Raw genomic sequence first — 18,175 nt, forward strand, 5'->3', positions numbered from 1 at the left:
ATTTCACAGCCTACTTTCATGCAAATTTGTGAGTGTGAGGTAGTATTGGGAGGGGGTGGGGCAGGATGAATACATTAAATAATTCTTCCTGTAATTCCTTCTTTAGGTCTCCTTGTATATAAATTTTTGTTCAAGGAGACCCGAAGAAGGAATTACAGTGCGTGGGCATCCTCAGATATTGCTACTTTCTGGAGGTAAACACTTTCGAAAGGGGGAGGGCGTGTTAGCACTTTGTTCTCATTTAAGGTATTAAATGCTTAAATTTTTGGGACTTACTTGGTCTTACTTCAACGATGAAATTATACATGAAATGAATCATATATTGAACTGCGAATATGAAATCAATGGTCCTTGCAGCTATGAACGCAATTTTAGCAATTGCAAAGAAGCCTGAAAAATTCAGGATTTCAACAGGGTTTGAACCTGTGACCTCACAATACCGATGTGATGCTCTAACCCTAACCCTGACCCTTCACTTGACTGATCTTACTTAGCTGGGTATCATGTTTTTAATATAAGATGTTTTGAGTGCTATGTGCTGGCGATTCTTGACACGTTAATTAAGTTCACTACTACTACTCACTACTACTGAGTGACCTGAGCATGGACAGTGTCTCTGGTTACTGTTTTAATGTTGTTCTTGGTAATCTTATTAAAGATTACTGGAACAGGTGCATTTATTATTATACAACTGTTGTGACTTAAATGTTTTCCTTTGTTGAAGAAATCTCTAAGGTGAAAGACTCCTCACTTGATGGGCTGAAGCTTTGTCTCCACATATTTGATTACTGTGCACTAACCATTTTTGTGTTGGAGATAATTCTCAAGTGGATTGATGGATTTTGGACATTTTGGAACAATGGCTGGAATATCTTTGACTTTCTTGTCACTGTTATGGTAAGTTAATGTAAAGGAAATCCCCTTCAGGCATTCAACTGGTCCCTGTATTAGCCTTTCAGTTTTTTTGTGTGTATCATCCAGACAGCCATTTAATGAGTCAGTGAGTTGCACAGTCAAATGTCTATCTGGATCATCAAAAAGTCACACCAAGTCAGAAAATAGGTTTAGCCATGCAAGAGCCATTCAAGGGACCATCCCAGGCCATGTTTTCACTAACTTTGTTTCATTTCAGTCATTTGTACCAGAGTTTATTGAGCTTTTGTCTGGTAAAAACACTGCAGAACTGGCTGTTATTGCTGAAAACTTAAGAGTGTTCAGAATATTACGATCACTGAAGATGGTGAGCACAAATTTGCCCTTTATGATCGACAAGTTTATGCATTTAATTAAAACAGTTTAAAAGAACAAAATTAATAATTGCATCAACTATTTCCATTTCAGGTCTCAAGATTTGCCCAGCTAAGGATCATTGTTTTGACAATTCTCAAAGCATTTAAGGTAAATAAAATAAATGTCAGTTACATTCAACCTGGACTTTACCAACAAATTATAAATGAATGATTGAACAAAAATGAAAATTATTTCATCCTTTCTAGTCAATGGCATTTATCCTTATTTTGCTGATGACACTTATGTATATTTTTGCTGTGGCTGGAACTGTCATGTTTGCCTCGTACTCAAAGTCTGACAGAACTGACCTCAAGTACAAGCAGAGCTTCAGGTTTGATGCTGACTTTGAAAAGATGGTACCTTTTTAGAAATATACGCTTTTATCTCTCTAGGCTAATTTTCATTAACACATGCAACTTACAAACTATTGTTAGGATCATTAGCTCATTTTGTTCAAACAAAATATCCTGCTATTGTGTGTGTTGTTTGGGCTTATGCTGGTACATGTCACTAAATAAAACCATTTGTAAGAGACTTGTGAGCAGTGCTCAAAATTAAAAAAAATTCCAGGTTGTCCCTGTTTCAAAAGCTGGGCAACTAAACCCGTAAATTTGATTGCCCGATAAATGTTTGGTTGCCCATTAGGAAACCCCCAACAATTAAATACATGCATATTGAGATGCAATCACATGGTGTTGGAGCTTGAGTATCTCGTAGTTTTAAGTGTGTGCCTGTTTGGGTCTGGGTTTACGTTTTAGCATTTTCAAAATCCATCGCCAGCTAAATGTTCATGTCATTGTCTCTTGAATTTTCCAGTCGACCATATTTTGTCGGCATTTCTAAAACAAGGGTAAGGGTAAGACCAAGGGTGAGGGTAAGGGTAAGGATACAAATACAGAAAGTATCCTAAACATGCATAAAAGCTAACCTTAGGCCTAAAAACTTTTGTTTAGGCCTAAGGTTAGCTTTTATGCATGTTTAGGATACTTTTTGTATTTGTATCCTTACCCTTACCCTCGTTTTAGAAACGCCGAACTTTTGTAAAAGCCAGATATTCAAAACACAGGAAAATGCTCAACTTCAGCAAATTCATTATGGTTAACTTCACACTACCATGGTAATTTGACAAATTATAGAAAAACGAAGAGCTTAAGTAATTCATTTTCTATTTTTGGCTGGGTTGTCCGTTGTCTTTTCTTTGGGTAACCAACCTTTTCATTTCATCAAAATTTAGTCGCCTGGTAAACCTTTTGGTTGTCTGGGACAACCACTAATTTTGAGCACTGCTTGTGAGCAGTGATTAATAATGACATGAATAAGGATACTTGAATAATTTTTCACTTCAATCCTGGATTAGCCGCAGAAACATTTACTAAGTATTATCACTGACAGTAGTTTCACTTTATGCTTTATGAGCACTGTAAACAATCTGATTTATTGATGCAAGTAATATTGATACAAATTATCCACGGCAATGTTTCAGCACACTTGGTAATGCTCTTGTGACTCTGTTTCAACTTTTTACACTGGATCACTGGTACGACATACTCAGAGATCTGACCAAGGTGTCTGATTCCATCACAGTCAGGGTTTACATCATCTTATGGCTTTGCATTGGAGCTTTCATCTTCAGGAACATCTTTGTTGGCATAATGGGTCAGTGCATGTGTGGCTTTAACTAATGATTCCTTTATTTGCTCATAAATTAAAAAGAAGGACAAAGGAGTAGGGTTTAGGACTTAACTATTAGTTTGCAACAGAGAAAAGGTCCAAAGTCACTTTCATTCAGGGCATTTGGTGGCCCGTAAAGGAGACCAGGAGATTCGTTCAGTAACTGACCGAGACACTCCCGGATAATCTGGGAGATTTGACATATACATATTACAGGTGTCAATTCTGGGAGCTTCCAGTATATTTAAAGTTTGGACACTGTAACACTGCGGTATACAGATCTCCTATGAAGGAGACACAGAAGAAAGGCCATTTAATAAAATAATTATAGTTATTGCCCTGCTAAGCTGCTCAGACTCAGAGGGTGTAAAGTGCAGGTTGCAGGTTGCAGGTTAGGGTTGCAGGTCATTGTTTTACTATAACTGAAACAACCCAAACCTTAACAAAAATGGTAACCTTAGGGTAACATTGTTTTTTTTAGGCCTAATGTTGGCATTAGTTTAAAGTTTTGGGTTGTTTCAGCTATGGTGAAACAGTGACCTGCAACTCTAACCTGCAATTTGCACTTTACACCCTCCAGCTCAGGCTGATACTATTGAAATGGTGCATTCTCAGAAATTGTAATGGAGGAGATGGTTAAATGCTAACCCTGGTAAATAAATGAAGAAATTAAAACAATCTCCAATTAAAGTAATTAATGCCTAGGGAAAGGCCTGAATACTTTATAAAATAACATAAGTGTTCCTTAAAAAACCTTTCCCTACCTGAAAGGGACACTTGTAGATTTAACTCTGGCTAATGCCAGACACTTTTACTTTCCAATTGGGAGGGCTGTAGGTAGGAATGGGTTAGCAACATCTAGGTCCACCTTAAAACTCTAAGCCCTCCCTATCTGAGAATGAGAATAAAAGATTTAAAATTATACCATTGATTACTCTGTAATAAAATGCTGTATTTTTCACATTCTTTTTGGCTTGCACCAAAGTGATGAATTTTCAGACAATTCGTGATGACTTTAATCAACAAGTTAAGGAACAGACTGAGGCCTTGGAGGCAGAGCAGATGAGGGCTCATTTGACAGAAGAAATGGAACGACAAGACAGGGTGTATTCAAAGGCAAGGTATAATAATTTCTGTCCTGGTAATAAGACAATGTACAGTTGACAGATGACAAAATAATATTTATAACCCCAGCAAATGAGATGAAGATATCATAGTTTAATGTGCTTGCTCAACCAGTCTCCTCCTATAGCTCAGTAGTAGAGCATCAAAACTAGCAAGTTTCACTCCTGCAATGGAGCAATCAGAAATTTTCTGAGTATCCACAAGTCACCATTACCGGTAAAAGACATCTCTTCATTTCATTTACTAGGGTTAACATGTTACCTGCTTCAAAACAATACAACATGGAAGTAATTTTTCTCATAAAACAAGGCTGTTGCCTAACAGGAGCCTGGTAGCCTGGGGCTCCCAAAGAATAGCTCTGGGCGCCTTAATTTTTCACAGCAACACCTTTCACTTCATATGTTGGGCTCCTAAGTTCTCAGCGTTTAGCTCTGAGGGCCCCTTTAAAATTTTCTCAGGCAGCAGCCTTGTTAAAATGTGAATTCTGTTGATGCTTACATAAACTTTGAAATGACGTTAGCGTATATTTAATTCATCATAAACTGTTAATTTGGCTGTATGATTTTTTTGGTTTGTATCTTCATTCTTGAACTTGAGTTAGTCGTACTAATTTGATGTTACAATCACAGATCACAATATGTAGTGAATTGACCACACCCCTCAAGAGTTTTTTTCAGGATGAACAAAACCTATTATCAAAATTAAAAACAACAAATCCTCAAAAGGAACCTGATTGGAGGGAGGCAGACCAGTTGGCTATTAACTAGAAAAGTAGTCAGAGAGGTTATTGAAACTGACCACTCACCCACCTTCCTCAAAAAATCATGATAACCAGTCATTAGTTTTATTGTTATTGGATTGTTATCTCTGCAGAACTGACTGGCTTTAGTAAGTGCTGCCTTGAATGTCTTGAGATAATTAAGTTGAAAAGAACTATTTCATTCAGTTATCTATGCTACACAGACGAAGCAGTAGTGTTGGTGCTGAACTGTTCCAAGAACGTGGTGAAGTTGGCAAGTGTGTGCAAGTGATGGGTGCATTGACAGAAGAAGAAGAGAGTGATGAACAACCAAAAAATGAAAATTGTGGTGAAAAAGACAAGACTACATCAGATTTGGAAGACAAACAAACATCTGATGGAAACAATACAGATCCTCTTGCTGCCTTGGGAGACAAACTAGCTAAACTTAGGTAACATAGGTATTCAAGATGATTAAAGGTACCAGTTGAGTACATTATAGATAATTTCTTGAACCACAGAAAAGTATGGGGAGTTGGTATCTGTTTTTTTGATAAATATTTTCAAAATCACTTCCATTTCAAGGTCAATGGCAATTTGTTTTAAATGACATAATACCAGAAACCCATAAGGGTTGAAACGTGTAATGCGCAATCACAGCTTCCGAATATTCAGTGCGAACTGATTGGTTGAATGTTTCAGTGCTAAGTACCATATTTGGAAACCCCTTGCTCTTGTTGTTCCAAATATGGTACTTAGCAAATTGAATATTCTGAAGCTTGTTTCCCAGCACACAAGGGGCCGTTACATGTTTCAACCCTTATGGGTTCTGATAATACCTCATATGATGCTTCTTACATGTATAGAAATGTGCAATCACCTAGAGACTCAGTAGCAAACAATGACTTGAGTATGTTGTTTTCTGAAGGGAGACACGGCACCAGAGCACAGAATATGAAACTACTGAACAGCTCCCAAAACCAGAAACACAAGGAGATTTTGCACATGACAAAGCCAAGGAATTAACTAATGGTCAGTTGCTGAGAATGTACCGGTACTACATCCCCTTGCTGGAAAGAAATGCAAAGATAGGTTTTTAACACTCTCTCATGACCTTCCCAAATTCCAAAATTGCCCTTTTATTTCTATTGTTTTTATTTTAAAAAATCATGTTTGTCAAACCAAGACTGCAATGATTTCTTTTAGAGTGGATCACCATTGTTCAAGCAAATCTTGTTCATCTGAAGAATCACCCAGTTGAAACACTCTGGCCAAGAGACAAATTGTTCAGGTGGGTAAACAGAACCAGAGATACAAATTTTTATGTTACACAGGAGCAAAAAAAACATCAGTCTCCCCTTTAAATTACACAGTTTCAATTGAATCACTAACTGTACATGCAAACTTTTGATTACAATGAGCAGGACAGTACCAAAGAATCATAATTTTGTCCTATTAGGTATTTTCAGCTCATGGAGTCCTGGCAGGAAAATTTGGCTGAAAGGCAACAACTACTGCACTTGGCTGGTGAGATTGGTTTATCTTAATATTTGAGATACTAAATTATTGCGGAGAAAAGATTGGCTCACCCACAGTAAAAAAATCCCAGAACGCCCATGCATCAGCAACAAATTGAAGGAAACATGTTACTCACATAGAAGCAAGGAAACAGTTGCCAGGTTCTCACACTGACATAAGCCTAACAAACAGGGAGACATTCTACAACAGGCTCAAATATATGATTTTTTTTTTATGGAACAAAGCTAAGTAGGCTCTGCCTGCAAAGGGAATTTCTTTTCTTTGAAATAAAGCCATGATATGTTGACTGAAATATTGAGCAGAGCCTCTCCATCAAATATCTACCATAAAATGTAGAGTAAATGCCAAATAGTTTTGCAGCATTTCCCAATTCCAAGACATTGGCTTTTTTTCTCTTCACAGTTCAAGCACTACTAAGGCTTCACGACACTTGATCAAGCTATGTGCTGGAAAATTAAATTGATGTTCCTTTTTGTCTGGATGTTTGCCAATTGAAATGAACTTTTCGTTCCAAGACATTTTTTTATTGTAATCATTGCTAAGAAACAGAAAAAGAAATTTTCTTATATTCCCTATAACACCAGCCCAGTCAAAATGTTTTTGAGTCGTAGGCAAGCTGGCTATAGTAATAGGCAGCAGCAAAGGGCAAAGGATTTGCATGGTAGGGGGGGTCCGGGGGCAACCTCGTCCTGAATACAAATCTGACAAGTGTGAAGTAAGCGGCAGAAATTTCGTTTAAGGCGGCCAAATTGCCGACTGCCGTCACATTTTGACTGGGCTGAACACCTCCAAAACCACTTGAGCAGAATGTCATGATATAAGAAATAGTTAACATTAGTTGATCAGAAAGAATAAGAAATTACTCATTAATATTATTATATTGAGCTTTATTGAAATTAAAAGTAAATGTTAATATTGACAATAAGGATTCATAATAAGGACATAATTATGTTAGCGATTCTTTTTTGTCCTCAGTTGTGGAGTAGGGTTTGTTGTGGGTGCATGCACACTGGCAGCAATTTTGTTGATGTAGTATATGGCAACCAAAGAAAACAAGAAACTGCGAAAACAAAAAGAAACAAACATGGGTTAGTGCAGAAATTAAATCAATTACATGGCTAAAAAGAGGTTAGCAGCAAGAATGTTTATCAGTGTCTTGTTATCTTACCAAAAATGGTTACTGAAAGTGAGCCACAAAACATACTCTTACACCAATGATCCCTTAAGCAGGCCATAAACATGACATGCATATTCTACAGCAGCTAAGCAAAAACAGCATCAAGCCTAGATCTTAGAAGAGTTGTGGGTTCAAATCTGTGATTCAGACTATTCAAAGTTGCAGTCGCTCATCATAACTATATCCACTGGTATGCTTTAGTATTAAAATAATATTAATATGATTTACTTCTCACAACTGGAACGCAAACTAGACAACTCACCATGTTGTTACACACACCCTGTGAACTAAACCTGAGGCAAACATGGCAACTACCAAACAAAGGATAACTGGAAGAGAAACAACATTGAAAATGGCTACAATTATTTTGTTCACTTCATCATTTCTTTAAAAAAGACTGAAGTGTCACCTCACATCAGGTACAAAATTAACTTTGCAGGGGAACTGGGGATAAGATGGCTGTGACAATGATCAAGTTAACCATGAATTAAGTTTCAAAGATGTGTCTTTGTCAGAAATTATTGTTTTCTTTTTTATGATAAACATTTCCATACATTGGGTTGTGGATAATGGCTTCCACAAACAAAATTTGAAAAGTTATCACAGTTTATTGAATAAAAAAATCCCGACTCTTATATGAACACGACAGCTCTGCTATCTAAGGGTGCTTCCCCTTTGTCAGAACTGGCATTGCAGACCACGCAATTTGAAAATAAGAATGCAACAATTTTAAGGATGACTTGCATGATAATCCCTCGCATTCTTTTGAAGGAGTATCTATCCTCCTTGAAGTGTGTTAATTTCAAGACATGGTAGAATTAGTCCATCCAAATGCCTGCTGTGGGCAGTCAGTTCTGTCTTCCCAATGTAGTTTTGCACCACACCAGAAAAGAAACAAACTAAGATGAAGAATTGTGATATATTAGGGAGCTTTAGCAACGGCAACACCAACAACGAGAATGACACAAATTTGCTTAATTAGTGGGCAAAAACAATAGCTTTGCATGCTCTGCACATGCGTTTTTTTATTTTTGTCCACTTCTTTGCCATTGTCAGCAAACAACAACTTGAAATAGCCAAATTTGTCAATTTGTAGAGGACGTCAGCACTTCACTTTCCCTCCTAAATTAAGCGTGACTCATATCGGTTTCATTCTTGAGGGACTGCCACACCAGTGTTATGTTACAAAGCTTGGAATAGTCGCAAAGTTATTACAATAGCGCGAATTTATGTTTTGAGATGATGTTCTCGTTGCCGTTCCCATCGTAGTTTCTAAAGCTCCCTATTCAACTTGTTGACATTCTCCCCCTAAACATGCAGGGAACACTGAAAATACACTTGTGCTCAACAATTCACTGTTTTATACAAATCAATGCTTTATAATTCCTTCCCCTGTACCCAGTCCTGGTTCCAAAGAGTACTGGAAATGAAATTTGTTTACACACGGAACATCTTAAGAGCATTCAGGAGCTCGTTCAAGATGCGTCCGTGCAATCTGGATCGAATTGGAATTTGGCAGTGTTGGTTTTTGAGGAGAGGGGAAAACCGGAGTACCTGGAGAAAAACCTCTTGGAGCAAGGAAAGAACCAACAACAAACTCAACCCACACATGATGCCGGGACCGGGAATTGAACCCAGGCCACATTGGTGGGAGGCAAGTGCTCTCACCCCTGCTTCCCTAAATAATACTACCAGTTCCAGCTGGCACTACATATAAACATTATGTAACTTTCTATGAAGTTCACATTTGAAACTAACACTTACCTTCAGGAAACAACTTGGTTTGAAAATTTCGTCCAAACATGGAAGTCTCTAAATTCCCAACTGCCTGATTAGAAGTTTCAGTCACGGAAAATACCACAAAAATATTGCCTTTTGCAGATGAAACAGTTATACGTTGCTTTTTTTATTTGCTACATGGAGGGTAAACAAAAGCCCTTATTTTCTTTGTCAAGAAATATGGGTTATGCGTGTTTATGAACCGAGACTTTGTCTCCGTCCATAAACACACAAAAAAAAAAACTTGGCCAATATCCAGCCATCTTGACCGAACAAGCTTGGTCAATAAAGGATTTATTATATGACTTAAAACACCAAAAAATGATCTTTGATCTTGCGGGACCAAGCGAGAAATCCCGAGCGGGCAGTATCGCTCCATCTTGCCCGCTCGGGTAGCCAATCAGAGCGCGCGATTTGGTTCATCATGCCCGCTCACGGAGCTAGTCATAGAATAAGTTGAAATATTGGTCAATCCTGGACAACAAGGTTTGAGATCTTTCCCATCCTCCATCCTTTTGGACCATTACCTGTAAAGATGCTCAACATTGACCCATCCCCTCCTGCTCCACACAACACAATGCTATTTAGAATTTTATCTGTGAAGCCTGATTAATCCAGCCATGTCTCAACATTTTTTTTTCTTTGGGGGGGGGGGGGGGTTACATCTGAGTACACCTGCACCTTAAACACCCTAGGACACCCTCAGTTGACAAGTACACGTACAATTGTCTGGCATTAGACAGAGCAAAATCTGTTAAGTCTCACTCCCAGGTTCCCAGGTTAGACTTTTAAAGAACCCACACACTGTTTGTAAAAAGTAATGGGGAGACACTGGTGTCGGTCCACACACATGCATGGCTTGGTGGGTGGGTGAAATCAAAATGTAGTGGCTGCCAGAGATGCCTTTACAAGCTGACGCCCAATCTCACCCTAGAGAAAGAAAGTCTTTGTGACATATGCAGTACATAAATCCTAAACCAAGCTACACCATAATATTCAACATCATTTCTATCATGGAAGCAGTGTACTCTATATCAAAACAAGGTCAACATTAGTCTTACTGCCATTCATAAGCATCATCTGTGCAAGTGATTGACACAAGGAAGGGTTCACTTCGGTAACTTAAAGAATAGAGAGCTTTACATTCTAGTACGAGAACGACTATGAGTACGACATTTTCTCATAAGGCAACATTGAGCACGCGCAAACCAGCGTCATTTTGGCGGGAAAAACGTGATGCCACTGTCATTTTAGTACATGGCTTTGCAAAAATGTCGTCGAATCAAAACAAGTCAACAACACGGTAGCAGTTTTGGCTTTTTTTGATGAGCAAAAAGGCTCAGTTAACAGCAATAAGAATAACTGAGCAACCTATACTGCTAACAACAAGTAAGATTAAGTATGCGGGTTATAATTTTCCTTAGTCTTTTCGCTAAAAACGGGCAGTCAAAACTCGTCGTAGAATCTAAAGCTCTCTAATAACTTATTTAGCACCAAGGCTCCAATCCATGTGTGACTAGCCGTCGAGTGACCTTAGTTCACATGATTAGGCCATTTTCAATTCCTCCAGTTGTTTCTTTATCCTACTTTCAAGCTCTCTAGTTGGTCTCAAGGGAGTTATGCACCAGTCAACGGAAAACCCCACCCCACCGGTTCTGGGAAAGGGTAGGGGAAACCACGGAGTAGAATCACTTTTAAACAGGAATTTGTCCATTTGGGGGTGGTAGATTAGATGAATGTTTTCCCCACCTCTGGCACTAGTTTTCAAGATGGTGGTGGAAGGAACAAGATGGTGGTTCAGGAAGGTTCTTATAGAGCTTCCGCTAAGAGAAAAGACTTATCAGTGGATAAACAACTTGGACCTTGAAGAATCACAGTGTATTTGTGGTGGACCCAAATTTGGTGAAATGATTGTCTGTGAAAAGACAGACTGCCCAATAGAGTGGTTCCTCTTCCAGTGCTTGGGGATCACAACAGCACCAAGTGGAAAGTGGCTGAAGCACTGTGCCATCTGACAGTCTGTCGGCAACACAGGTGTAACATTAAAGTTTTAATAGTTTCACTTGCAATTTTCTGGACTATTAACATCAGCAAAACCAAGTCCATTTCAGTTATTTACTGTAGTTATTCAACCCAAGAAGTTGCAATTGGTATGACTTCGGACCTTCTTGCCCTTGAGGTAGGGGAATTTAATTCCAGTTTCTGCCCAGGGGGTGGGGAAGTTGATACTCTTTGCCTTGATGCTCTGTCAATTCCCCCCCACACACATTCCTGGGACACAGTGGTAGGGAAGTTTCCACTGACTGGTGCATTAAAAAAGACCCAACAAATGATTTATTTTGTCCACTATGTTGAAAGAGAAGGGTGTGCAAGGGGTGGGTTGGTATAATTAACAAGCAAAGCCCAAAATGCCACCCTCCCCACTCCTCCCCCATCGGTTGAGACCACAGCTCTTTGTTATGTTATCAATTAGTAAAAAAAAGTTAATCCGCAGTTTGCACCTGATGGTAAAAACATTCCTTTACCTACCTATGTGATACACTGCTTGTGAAGGATACAGTTAGAAGAAAAATAAAAAGCTGTGATCCAATAAAACCCCCAAGGATGGTCATCCATTCACTAGATGCCAAGTTGGTTTTAAACACTTGCATCCCAGCGAAAGTAAGCACAGTCAACGTAGACGCAAACAGGAACGAAGTATACGATGGCAGAGCTGTGATTTCATTCAACAACATCTCGGTTAATTAAAAAAAGACCCAAATTTATCGGACAAACGAAGAACACTTACCCATGCTGGAGATTCAAGACGAGAAACACCAGAAACACGACAACTCAGCTGCTCGCCTCAGTCCCAAACGGGAAAATGACCGGAAAGTCCCGGATATCAAGAATATCAAGCCAATATGGTGGACACACCGGCAGCAGAGTTGAGAATATGGCGGATTTGCCATTGCAGTTTAAGCCGAGGAGAATCCCAAACCAGAATTTAGTTTGGAGGCTGCGACAAAGAGAAACCCACTTCCCAAAACCCGGAACTCACTGGCATCAAGCAAGAGCTTTCACGCAGAACATCTTTCCTAACTTCACAATTGTTAATGTAGAGACACCACCTTGTTACCTGCGAAAATTTTCACCAGATGGTCGTTACTTTGTGGCGTTCTCTTTAGACCAGAGCTCTGTTGAGGTATACGAGTTCCAAGGCCCCGCAGCTGCTGAAACTCTTCTTGCCACAGAACCCTCAGACAATGTTATCAGAAGCCAGCTGTTCTCAAGTTTTTTCCGTCTTAGTTCTGTGGTAACCGTTGCACAGAATGGAGAGCATTTGAACAGAGAGTGTAGCTTGTTTACTGATGACGGGCGATATGTTATTGTTGGATCAGCGTCTTACGTTCCCGAGGAACCACATCCTTTTTTCTTTGATATTTACAGCAACAATGAATCGGTGTCACCAAATCCTAGATCTCCCCTGGAGGATTATACAATCCATATCGTTGACATGAAAACAGGAACATTATCAGACTCCAGGGTTTTCAAATGTGACAAAATATTTCTGTCACACAACCAGGGGCTGTACCTTTACAGAGATTTGTTGGCTATTTTGTCAGTTCAACAGCAAGTAATACATATTTTTCAAGTCACAGCTGACGGCAGGTTCATAGACGTGCGCTCGATTGGCCGATTTTGTTATGAGGATGATGAATTTATGTTGGCAAGTGTGGGGAATGTTGATGCCAATGGACAACCTATTAGACCATACATGGAGACCTGCTTGAATGGACTCAAGCATCGCATTCTGGCACACTTGTGGAGATGTGCTCATAATGAGGGCACTCCATTAGCCATGGGAAGATTTTATCAGAATGTAGAGTTGTTCAGAGCACTACGAATGTGGAAGATGCAGCTATTTGATGGAAGAATTCTACTTATTAAGTATGCAAGTGAAGATGTCGTTACTTTAAGAGTGCCCGATCCAAACTCCCAACCATCATTTTTCATTGTGTATGATATGGAAACAACAAACGTCTTGGCTGTGTTTGAAAACACATCAGAAAAGTTGCTGGAACTTTTTGAACAGTTCTGTGATTCATTTCGAAATGCCATGTTGCATTCTCCAGCTCAGTTCACGTGTTCTGCATCTAGCAACATTTTTGCCCGGCAAATCCAAAGACGTTTCAAACACACAATTGTGAATGCAAAGTATGGAGGCTATACAGAGGCTGTCAAACGGCTTCTTGCTCAGCTTCCAATCAGCTCACAGTCATACAGTAGCAGTCCATATTTAGATTTGTCACTTTTTAAATATGATGACAAATGGGTATCAGTAATGGAAAGGCCCAAGGCTTGTGGAGATCACCCAATTAGGTAAGGTACATTACAACAGTGTGCAAGTTTTATTTGAAACCCACCAGTTGGCTCAGTCAGGTGAGCATTGCACTACTGTGCAGGAGCTTGTGGGATAAAACTCCAGCTGGACCAACACTCAGGGTCTTTAAATAAATGAGGAGAAAGTGCTAAATGTACCTTTATAACAACATCTGCAAATGGTTCGACTTTCTAATCTTCTTGGGTAAGGACAATAACCTTTGGGTCTCCTCTCACAAATACATTTATCTTCCATGTTCATATGTGGAAGTTCCTGTAGGATGTTAAAGAACCTACACATTATTTGAGAAGAATTAGGGATGAAGTTTCTGGTGTTGTGGCTGTCCTTTGTGAGTGTATGGGTGGGTAGATGTAGCAGGTCCACATTAGCTGAATAGCTGCCAAAACTTCAACCTTCTTAAATGAATAAAACAAACTTTTACTTTATGCCTTTTTTATGGCAGTCGCAGTCAGAAGTTTCCTTGTGAATAATAACAATAATAATAATGGTTTATTCACAAGGTGGGTCTTCGCTTGACTGAAGACCTATTAATACAATATTTTGTTTTAAAACTACGCTAACAATAAATAGTAAGAACTAAATTAATGCATATATACTAAGATATCAATTCCTCTTTGACTCCTTGAAGTAGAAATTTCCTTGTGGCCGTAAGGGCCCACTGACATATTTTTGGGGGAGCGTTTCTAAGGAGGTAATGGTTAAGTAATTTGAGAGAATTTGGCATTATTTTGGTCAGTTTCCAACTTTTGTAAGCCAATGACCCTAAATATGACGTCATCATACCACGCCCATGTTCATGTGACCAATAAAAGAAAACTCTAAATTTGTCTCTGTGCTACGCAATTTGGGTATTTGATCGATGGTTTGATAATTTGTATTCGTTTTTGCATCCAGCCAAGCATGGTTTTCTTTTTATTTTGAAAAATGTTCTTTTTAAAGACATAAACGATACTGAAATACCCATAACTTTTTCAAAAAAGATGATTTAAAAAAATCAATGCTTAGCTATATTCTGTATTTGGGGTTGAAACGTGCTATGTAAAAAAAAATTAATTCAATTTAAAACCGCCGGAAATTTAGCTTTTTTCCCAAACCGGAAGTCAGTTCATTTACGCATGTGCAGTTGATCTGAGAACGAACACGAGGAAGGGCGAGGAAAAACCTTCGATGGAAACAACAGTTTGTGCGGTGACTTTTGCTTGTGAGTGGGTTTTCTTGTTAGCTCATGATATGATGACGTCAGTTACCGGAAGTACATGTAACATTTCACTTCCTTAGCAACGCGCAAAAAATCCATCTGTGGGCCCTTAACGAATGAAAAATAATCAGTCAAATGTCTACCCTAACCCTAAACCCTAAACCCTAACTGGAATAAGAATCTGCAAGCATGACTTGGTAGGTAGGGTGCTGTGCAAATGCTCTGGTGACAAAACCTACTCTGACATCAGTTGGATTTGTCTTCACATGGTGGTTTGGAATTGAACTCTACTGCTCCTTGCAAATGCTATATTGTTTGCTTCCAAATGAGGTTTAACAAGCTTCAATTTTCAAATGTTATTGTGTACTAAGGTACTACCGGGTACTACCGGTATATTTTTATATTTTTTCCAAGATCCAAGATAATGCTACTCGAAATGAAGGTTGTCTTAGATTCAAGTAGCATTGTCTTACACCTTGGAAAAAAATTGCTCTGGAACTCAGGGTATTTTGCTCCTTTTGAAGAGACAATTTTTTTCCACTAGACGAGAAGGAACAATAAAATTGGGACAAACTATTTTCAAAATCTTATAAAAGCCTTCGCCAGAAGCTACATAATCTTAATGAATATATGTAGCTATTTGCCATCAATTATTAATAAATAATACTAATGATAATTGAAATGCAGGACTGGGAGATAACACCTTTATTACCATGAATAATAATAATTTGTAGATCTGCATTGTGTTTAGGCTAAGAACCTCTTTGTCTTTCCTTTCTTTTACAGGTTCTACTCCAGAGATGCAGGGCTTCTTAAATTTAAAATCCATGCGGGATTCTTGGGTCGCCCAATCCCACCCACTGGGAAGAGACTTGTGGCCTTCACATTCCATCCTCTTTACCCATTTGCTATCTCAGTGCAGAAGACCAATGCAGAATATGTTGTAAACTTTCATATCAGGCATCTCTCTGGTGGTTTAGAGCACACTTGATCATAAATGATCAGATACATGCTCTTCACCAATTATTATGATTATTATTAGAATTAAATGACTAAATGAAAATACACAAGATTCCCTGCGACTCTGAGTTTTGTGCGTATGCACTCATCAGGCAGATTTAATAAAGAACAGACTCATTAGCTAGCTATATGTACATGTTTACGATGAGTAGAACGAAACTCAGAGTCGCAGGGAATCTTGTGTATTTTCATTTAGTCATTTAATTCTATACACCGCTCTACACAAACGTGTATTGCGCACTCTTTAGCAGTGTTTGCTACAGTTTCCTATGATTAATAATAATAATAATATTATTATTATTATTATTATTATTTCAACCAATAACTTGTACAACACAAGTTAGAAGGGAATTCTTGTTTCATTTTTAAGTTGTGCTATGTTTTCATCATTTGTATTTGAAGTGAGGCAATCAGAGGAGTTCACCAGATATCCAAACACTGCAAAGTATTGTGAAAAAATTTTAGGTGCAATATTGTTTCTTGAAGGAATTTATTGAACTCAAGATTTGACTGTATTTGCATTTACAGTCACACATGCATACATACCTTTCTACTCACCGTAGACCCTTCTGCAGAAACAAGGGACAATAAATTGTTTTTAAGTTTTTGGTAGTCTCCTTTTCAAATGAGTTTCTAATGTGGTGGCACTGATATATTTTACATCATGCATGGTTTGAATTAACATTAATTTTCCCAACACTTTGTGCTGGACTCACTGTTTTTGTTACCATTTGTGCTAAAAATAAGGGTAGTTGATATATCATAGTCACACAACAGTGAGGATCCAAAATAGGCTTTTTCAATCCCCCATCTTGCCTCTATTTGTTATTCCATCCCGTCGCAACATGCATTTTCATTCCGATCCCACCTGGTTGAAACCACCTTGCTCCAGCTCAGAAGTTGAGTTAGACTGAAAAACGCCACTCACAGAGGATTGAAATGAGTGAACATTATGTGCTTGCATTTCTAGATAGAAAGTTAATGACATGCAGGCCTGCACATACTCAATCAGTGTGTTTTTTTTGCTGTCGTCGCGCGTTCTGCATAAGAGCCTTAAAATTGTGTTTTTACACAGACGTGCGTGTCTTTAAGAGATTTACCCCTTTTGTATGATATTATCAGAGCTTTTAGGCTCCATTGTTCCATCAATGTATGTTTAAGATTTTTAACTGCTGGGTGGTATGAGTGACAAAAGGCAAAAGCCCCTCATTAGCCTTTTTCTATGGTTGTGTTTGGATAGCCATGCACTCTCAGGCATTGTTTGAACTCCTCAAGGCTCTCTTCAAATCATGTTGTTTATAAAGAGTTAGTCCTAAGAAGCCATTTTTTATGCCTGGGGGGTGGCCGCATGAGCTTACAGTGTGTATATTGAAAGGTTTCAGTCAGCGTATAATGAGTTTTAAACTACTGTCGAGGAAAGTGATTTCGTTGATGGTCATGAAGGGGTAAAATGGGAGCTGGGCTTGACCTGATTTCTCGGTGGGAAAGTGGGGCTTGATCACTTGGGACTGTGATTTTATTACTGGAAATGGGAGATAAAGAGCCCTTGCTGAGAATTGGATTTGCCTTTTTAGAGGTTATCAGGTATTAGTTCTGCTCAATATTTCTGATATCAAATATTTCATGCGGTCTTCTTGTGTTCCGGGACACTGCTATGCATGAGTGAGGACCTCCTGATGCCAACAGACTTGTTTTTAAACCTCAAAGCTTCCTATCTACAACATACCTCTAATACGGCTCGTCTAGCACGAATCGACTTCCCTAAACCCACTGCAACCAATGCAATCATTCGAAAAGAAGAAGCTCAGATGAGGTATTGGCAAGGTGTCATGGTAAATGTGTCAGGCACAGGAACTGAAACGTCCTTGAACAAGCGATTGTTGTGGGTCTAGAGAAGAGGGCGGAAACTCGGAGGATATTGGTGAGGATACTTATATTGACGAACTTCGTAATAATGATGATGACAGTGACTTGGGAAGTGACGTAGAGAATCGGCAGACTGCACCATTAAGGGCCTGCAGACGGATTTTTTGCGCATTGCTAAGGAAGTGAAATGTTACTTCCGGTAACTGATGTAATCATGTCATGAGCTGACAAGAAAACCCACTCACAAGCAAAAGTCACCACACGAACTGTTGTTTGCATCGAAGGTGTTTCCTCGGCCTTCCTCTCGCTCGTTCTCAGATCAACTGCGCATGCGTAAACGAACTGACTTCCGGTTTTGACAAAACGCTAAATTTCCAACGTCTTTAA

The 18,175-nt window shown here is 38.9% G+C and overlaps 3 protein-coding genes across 3 annotated transcripts in view; 2 read left to right on the forward strand and 1 right to left on the reverse strand.

The window, feature by feature from the left end:
* The window catches only part of LOC137992001 (cation channel sperm-associated protein 2-like), an 8,002-nt gene extending 911 nt beyond the window's left edge, over nucleotides 1-7,091 (forward strand). The window contains exons 4-14 of the mRNA XM_068837030.1: nucleotides 725-897; nucleotides 1,133-1,240; nucleotides 1,342-1,398; nucleotides 1,497-1,621; nucleotides 2,774-2,946; nucleotides 3,947-4,082; nucleotides 5,050-5,277; nucleotides 5,754-5,857; nucleotides 6,032-6,116; nucleotides 6,285-6,352; nucleotides 6,767-7,091. Coding sequence (XP_068693131.1) covers nucleotides 725-897; nucleotides 1,133-1,240; nucleotides 1,342-1,398; nucleotides 1,497-1,621; nucleotides 2,774-2,946; nucleotides 3,947-4,082; nucleotides 5,050-5,277; nucleotides 5,754-5,857; nucleotides 6,032-6,116; nucleotides 6,285-6,352; nucleotides 6,767-6,798 — 1,289 coding nt within the window. The 3' untranslated portion in view covers nucleotides 6,799-7,091. The remainder of the gene's footprint in view (nucleotides 1-724; nucleotides 898-1,132; nucleotides 1,241-1,341; nucleotides 1,399-1,496; nucleotides 1,622-2,773; nucleotides 2,947-3,946; nucleotides 4,083-5,049; nucleotides 5,278-5,753; nucleotides 5,858-6,031; nucleotides 6,117-6,284; nucleotides 6,353-6,766) is intronic.
* Nucleotides 7,092-7,234: 143 nt separating this feature from the next.
* Nucleotides 7,235-12,226, reverse strand: LOC137992000 (keratinocyte-associated protein 2-like). Its single transcript, XM_068837029.1, has 5 exons — nucleotides 12,109-12,226; nucleotides 11,879-12,033; nucleotides 9,306-9,369; nucleotides 7,804-7,870; nucleotides 7,235-7,424 (listed from the first exon to the last, which is right to left on the reverse strand). Exons 1-5 carry the CDS (start codon nucleotides 12,110-12,112, stop codon nucleotides 7,316-7,318), a joined length of 399 nt encoding a protein of 132 aa, XP_068693130.1. The 5' UTR covers nucleotides 12,113-12,226; the 3' UTR covers nucleotides 7,235-7,315.
* LOC137991998 (DET1 homolog) lies at nucleotides 12,169-16,530 on the forward strand. Its single transcript, XM_068837027.1, has 2 exons — nucleotides 12,169-13,682; nucleotides 15,689-16,530. Exons 1-2 carry the CDS (start codon nucleotides 12,184-12,186, stop codon nucleotides 15,891-15,893), a joined length of 1,704 nt encoding a protein of 567 aa, XP_068693128.1. The 5' UTR covers nucleotides 12,169-12,183; the 3' UTR covers nucleotides 15,894-16,530.
* The last annotated feature ends 1,645 nt before the right edge of the window (nucleotides 16,531-18,175 follow it).

The sequence above is a fragment of the Montipora foliosa genome, chromosome 2 (genome assembly GCF_036669935.1).
Source record: "Montipora foliosa isolate CH-2021 chromosome 2, ASM3666993v2, whole genome shotgun sequence".
Lineage (NCBI taxonomy): Eukaryota > Metazoa > Cnidaria > Anthozoa > Scleractinia > Acroporidae > Montipora > Montipora foliosa.

Bases quoted from the DNA above. Each gene is read 5' to 3' on its own strand.
- LOC137991998 (XM_068837027.1), top strand. From the start codon at position 12,184: ATGACCGGAAAGTCCCGGATATCAAGAATATCAAGCCAATATGGTGGA. The intron at 13,683-15,688 runs GTAAGGTACATT...TTTCTTTTACAG, and splicing joins TGTGGAGATCACCCAATTAG to GTTCTACTCCAGAGATGCAG.
- LOC137992000 (XM_068837029.1), bottom strand. The intron at 7,871-9,305 runs GTAAGTGTTAGT...TTTCTCTTCCAG, and splicing joins AACCAAGTTGTTTCCTGAAG to TTATCCTTTGTTTGGTAGTT. The intron at 7,425-7,803 runs GTGAGTTGTCTA...TTGTTTTCGCAG, and splicing joins AGGGTGTGTGTAACAACATG to TTTCTTGTTTTCTTTGGTTG.